Source organism: Gouania willdenowi, chromosome 3 (genome assembly GCF_900634775.1).
Source record: "Gouania willdenowi chromosome 3, fGouWil2.1, whole genome shotgun sequence".
NCBI classification, from domain to species: Eukaryota; Metazoa; Chordata; class Actinopteri; order Blenniiformes; family Gobiesocidae; genus Gouania; species Gouania willdenowi.
In genome coordinates, this window is record NC_041046.1 from 21,587,707 (window position 1) to 21,593,936 (window position 6,230).

Below are 6,230 nucleotides of genomic sequence, written 5' to 3' on the forward strand. Positions count from 1 at the left end.
TTTCACCTTTATAATTTATATTCATTGTTCCCACTGGTATAAGTACGTATTACACATGCTTCTTTTTTCAAAATGTATTGATCTGACTTGATCCAACCCAAAACCACTTTTTTAAAATATGATCAAATGGTTGATCTCTGTCATAGACAAGTGGAAATGGTCAATTATTTGCTTAATTTAAAATGAAAATATCTGATCTCCAAAATGTGTTGTTGCCCACCCGCTTAACAGCTTTTCAATACAACAGAATGTTGTCATTAGCATTTTGAAGGGCACTGACACTAATTAATTCACAGGATGCTAATCGTCGGCATTAATGAAGCCAAGCCTTAAGAAATGTTAGCAAACGTGCCTCACATCTAAAGAAAGCTAAACTAGCCATGGGAAACAAGAGAGCCGTGAGTGTCTGAATTGTGAGTTCCATGTTAACATGTGTGTTGTAACATGGTCATGTGCTCATGCACATTAACATCTGCTGGTTTATGTGTGACTTTACTGCGGGTCACGATTCAAACAGAAGCCACGTCTAATGGCTTGAAAACTAAAAGTGCACTTTTAATCAAAACCATCGTGAAAGTGACTTGGTTTTGCGAGGGTGACTGACATTAGGTTTATGCATGTGTATTTCCTGCTGATAACTTTGTTTTTGCAATTTGGAATAAGGCATAAGGATTTTACCTTTCACCCACTTTTGGGTCTTTTCAGTGGGTTGCAGGTGCTTGAAACAAACTCATATAAACAGTCTATTTTGATAAGGATTGATACCAAAGTATTGTATAACTGCACAACTACGCTCCACTTTAGTTGTCATTAACTAAACCCTGAGGTTTTGGCTGACTTGCATCTAGCCGGGAAATTAAAAAAAAATTGATGGCAGGGTTCCTGGAGCAGTTAAGACACTCCCAGTCTATACTATAAAATCTCCAAAGAACAATCTATGCTATGCTAACTACCTACCAATACTCACTATACCTCTCTATTTACAATTCTCTTAATCCATCCTACTCGCCACACATTGCAGAGTCAACAGATTTTAGTTTTTATAGGAGGGGCGGGGCCAATAGTGGTGGGTCATGCCCAATGCTGCCTCCAAAACATCATTGTCCTCCATCTCAGCAAATCGCAAAGTTAAATGTCATTACCGTGTGCAACCCATAGAGGGCAGTTATTGTTACGTTATTACCGACTAAAATATTGACAAAAAGGCAATAGTTGGACAAGAAACAATGAACAATGCTAAAAAAACAATGCTAAAAAAGTGGTTTTGTGGTTTAGTTTCTCTTTAAGGAGTGTTGGTTTATCCCAAACCCGGACCAGATGAGAAGCCCTGCTACAATGGATATTAGAATATTCCATTTAATACTAACACAATATAAAATCTTGTGTACTTTAGTGCATATTATGTGTACTATTTATGTAACTGCTATGAATATGAAATATACTGCATGTTTTTTGTCTGACGTTTCCTCAGTCTTTGTCATGTTTTTTTTTTTTTATTATCATTCATTATGAAAAATTATGTTTGAAAAGTTCACAATCAGTCACCAAAAAGATATGTTCACTTTAATATTGATTTTCTAAAATAGAGCCAGATGCAAGACTTCTGCCTTGTCTTCTTCTGCATTCTTAAACACGTTATAGTGTGGTGTGTTAATGTGTACATCTGTGTAAAACAGTGGTTCTCAATCTTTTTTTCCCCATGTACCCATTTACATTTTTGTCCAATCTAGTGTACCCCCTCCTCATATCATAAGTACCTTCTCCATAATTTCATATGCCTTTTCATTTATGGAACAGAACAGCAGGCTCTAGTAAACCCTTAAATGTGTCTCGAACATTGGTTCCCTAAGGCTTAATCTACAAATTAGTGGAATTTATTTAAACTACAATTTATGTGTGAATACTTTGATAGTAAGTAAATACAGTCTCCTTTGTAAAATATAGTCATTTTTTTGTCTCCTATTGTCACAAGTGTGAAAAAATTGCTTCTACAGCATAAAATAATCCTGTTTCAATAAATTACAAAAAATATACAGTATTTTTTTGAGCAATAGTTCTGTTAGTTTGTGGTAAATCTGTCCAAAAAATTGCCTTAAAAAGGAACTAGAAACATTTTCACATTTTAAAATAACTGTTAAATCTTTCCAAGTACCCTCTGCAATGTGCTCCTGTACCCCTTTTTGGGAACCACTGGTGTAAATGTTGACACATTTATGTTGAGTATATCCGCTCAGCACAGTATTACTTTTATGAATCATACATGCCACAGTATATTTACTTGTTCTCCCTTTATTGCATAAAGACATATAGACACATCTATATGGGATTTATGTTTTTCTTACCTATCAATAAAAGTGGTTTTTAACACTTTTTAAAAGCTCATAAAACCAGGGTTGATTTGTTGCTGCTACATACATAAGCTGGAACAAATATTCCCTTTTTAAGATTTCTTTTCTTTTATCCTGCCTTCTTCTACATGTGTCTGTGAGTAGGTGTGGTAGTGGTGGTGAGGGAGATGGTAGCCTATCAATAGTTGTCTTGTGATTATTATTTAACATGCATGTAGGGATTGATCGGAGGAATTGATCGTAGGTTGCGAGCTAAAGGCCAACTCACATTAACGCTTTGCCTCCCTCAGGGGTTATATGTGGCATTATTATTGAGGGATACCCTCAGCCTTTAACTGCCGCATGCTAAAACACACCTCACATGCCAGCTGAAAAACAGAGATTATAGATGTTTGCTGCCACATATTTATGCATGTGCACATGTACACACACTCTTGTGTTGTTGCACCTTCTCATCTTGCTACTACCATTTCTTATTTTTTTTTTTCCTCCGCCCACTCGTCTGCTGGCCCATCTATTCATCACACCCACAGATCAACACTATAAAGACTCAGAGTGAATCAGCCTCTTGATATGAAGCCCAATTCCTTTGAGCTTTCATAACCTGTAATAACAGTGTATATACCAGTGTAGAACCATTGTTAATAGGCTTTACACCGATCTGATCAGCTATATCAGATTAGCCGATACTTTGCATTTTATGCAATTAATGTGATCGGCTATAATGTCTTAATTTGCCGATCCGATCAATGACGTCATTGTCGTGATGAAACTTTCTGTAGATGCTTCCATTGCATTGTTTTATTATCTCATTTACACCGAAGAGTTTTTTGCTTTACATGATGTGGCTTTATTTCACTCATGTGTGCAAATGACAAAAATGTCTCTGGTTGGAGCGGATGAGCACCGGACTTCTTCCCCAGTCTACTGGTTCTGAAAGCGTCTGTTGTTAGTGTCTCTCTGTTTGTCTGTTTGTGTGTGTGTGTGTGTGTGCGTGTGCGTGTGTGCGTGTTTTGTTAAGTTTATTCGGCCCGAGCATGTTAATAGTGAGAGTCCTAAAGCAGAGCGATGCTTCCAGTTTACTTTCGCTGTCATAGCGGTCACTTCTGTCCGTTTCAGGGTGGTGGTGGACACAGAAGCGTGTGTTTGTGTGTGTTTGTGTGTGCACCTGTGAATACGGACTATAAGCAACAGCAGATTTTACAATGCCACAGTCAGTAAATATGTATGTATTTGCTTCTAATGCTAATGCAGACTTCATGTAGTTCCAGTGTGATCTGCCTCCGCAGCTTCATCTCCATCACTCTGTAGTTCCTTCACAGCAGTCATTGAGTATGACATGGGACTCTGGTTTAATTCAACAGCTGCAATGTTTATTTTGCCAATAATCATTCTGCTCCAGTCATACACGCTCTTTCACTCCGCACAGGGTTAAGCGACTAGGGCATTCATTCACAGTTAAAGGGCCACACACACATACACACACTGACAACAAATGTTATGTTCATGTCCTGCATGGAAATTCTTCAACTCTTCCACTCCCTCACAGTCACAAGGCTGTGTTTAGGTCCCGAAAAACGTTACTGTCTGAATTTTTGTCAATTTGTATCAGGTAGTACCGAAGGCATTTGGTCGGTACCTAAACAAACCAACCTGAATACATATCATGTTCCCTGAAAAAGGCCTATTTGTATAATTCTGAAATGTACATTATTTTTCAGTTTTGGGTAACCAAACCTTTTTTTAACCTCTGGCTGTTCAGTTCTTTGTACCATTTCAAGTTATTCATTGGACTTGCACGACTCGAATCGCAATAAATACAGTAACTGAAAAATTGGGGTGTTCTAAAACTTTTGATCGTTTTGACACATGCGAATACAAACATACATATTACACGTGGATTGTAATCATGGTGGCATAGAGTAAAGTGAGAGAGGGCATGAAGTAACTAGGTGTAATGTAGGAGGACTTATAAATGGATAAGATGTTTTTTTAGCAGCTGCTTTATAAAGAGTCATGAGAGTTTTAACTTATTTATATGACGATGTTCAATGACATTGCAAAAAATGAAATACTGGCACGGGCAGAGACACACAGGGTTGACAATATCATTAGAGAGAGTTGCGGGTGATCATGGTCATGATAGAGTTTTATATATGTTGGGCTGTATTTTTGAATCAGGTAAATGTAAATACCATTTTAACACGTATATTCTCTTCTCCTACCCCAGACTCCATGCACATTGAAGATGTGGATGCAGTACAGAAGCTCCAGGATGTTCTTCACGAGGCTCTGCAGGACTACGAGGCCTCCCAGCACCAGGAGGACCCCCGTCGGGCGGGCAAGCTGCTCATGACGCTCCCCCTGCTTCGCCAGACATCCACAAAGGCTGTGCAGCACTTCTACAGTATCAAACAGGATGGTAAAGTCCCCATGCACAAACTGTTCCTGGAGCTGCTGGAAGCAAAGGTCTGAGGACAGGAAGTGGATGAAGTCAGAGTGTCTGAGCCACCTGAGCTCCAAACTATGAACTACAACTTTGATTGACCTCTCACTCTTTTACATGCACACACTTTTACACACACACACACACACACATACACACACCCATGTACTCACCAAGAATTGTGCTCCTGAAGGTTTTCTGCTGACAAAATCCCCTGATGATGGAAGAAGTTGACTGAACTTCCTGTTTGGACCTTGAACAATGGCTGTCTTTGACTAAAGAACAATCATTTGGCCATTTGCTCCATGGAAGATACTGACAGTAACCCTCACCTTACTATTTAGGGAAGAAAATATTTCTCAACAGCCCTCACTCCTCAGCCAACACAGGGACCCCCAAACACTGAAACATTTGTGCGTTCAATAACGTACAAGATGTGAATATGGGTAAACCCGTAATTGACGAGCTTTGACAAATTTCATGGCAGTGACTGTAAGACTGCACTCGTGTCTCCTTTCCCACTTTCTGCAGATCCAAACAGATTTTTTTTACATATTTCAAAAGAAAAGAAAGTGTGGAAGGAGAAAAATGGACACTCAGAAAGACATTTGTCGTCAATGTAAAATAAAGTCTGGACGAATGACCAAGAGAAGATTGGAGACTTCCCCTGTCAAAGAATGGACTCATCCATTCAGAGGATGCCAGAGATGTTTTACTGTCACAACCGCAAAAATAGTTCTGCTATCACCCACCAGTTGCTTTCAGTCCCAAAGCTCCGGGGCACGCTGAACAGTATTTTAAAAACCCGGAGTTTCAGGATCGAAAACTACTGATGTGGATGTTTTCTGGTTCTACTGAAATTCTGTTCCTGGTTTCCCATGTGTCCCTTAATCCCAATCTAACTTTTGGTTTATTGGTTTAGCTGTGGATAAAGAACCCCGTTCATCCCAAAAAAAAACGTAAATACACACATAAACACGCACACATACATACATGTATCAGTATTATCATAGTATTGGTGTGTATTCACTTGGTAATGCTAAAAATGGGTTCAGATATCTCAACAGATTAGTACAGAAGACTTAATCAATTATAAGATTACATCTTAATAACAAAAAGATATGATCACTTTTGTCAATAGATCCCTGATTGGCTAATAAATCAGAGCTCAGTTATATGGGGCACCGATTGTTGCCCGTGTTAAAATAAACAGCAACTTTTTGCAACATTTAGCAACAAACCACATTTAAAAATTGTATGGGATTTATTAATGTATTACTTTATGTTCCCTTTGACCAGTATTACAGCAATGTTTGTGATATTTTTTTCTCGTAAAATATAATCTAAATGTAAAATATAAATCTGAATGTTAAATCTAACTGTTACATTAAAATCTAAATGTTAAATATTAAATAATGTATACTTTATTAATCACC

At 38.1% G+C, this 6,230-nt stretch overlaps 1 protein-coding gene across 1 annotated transcript in view; it reads left to right on the forward strand.

Annotated features, from left to right (window-relative positions):
- The window catches only part of esrrga (estrogen-related receptor gamma a), a 65,660-nt gene extending 59,674 nt beyond the window's left edge, over positions 1–5,986 (forward strand). Inside the window, exon 9 of the mRNA XM_028442293.1 lies at positions 4,579–5,986. Coding sequence (XP_028298094.1) covers positions 4,579–4,823 — 245 coding nt within the window. The 3' untranslated portion in view covers positions 4,824–5,986. The remainder of the gene's footprint in view (positions 1–4,578) is intronic.
- Positions 5,987–6,230: the final 244 nt, after the last annotated feature.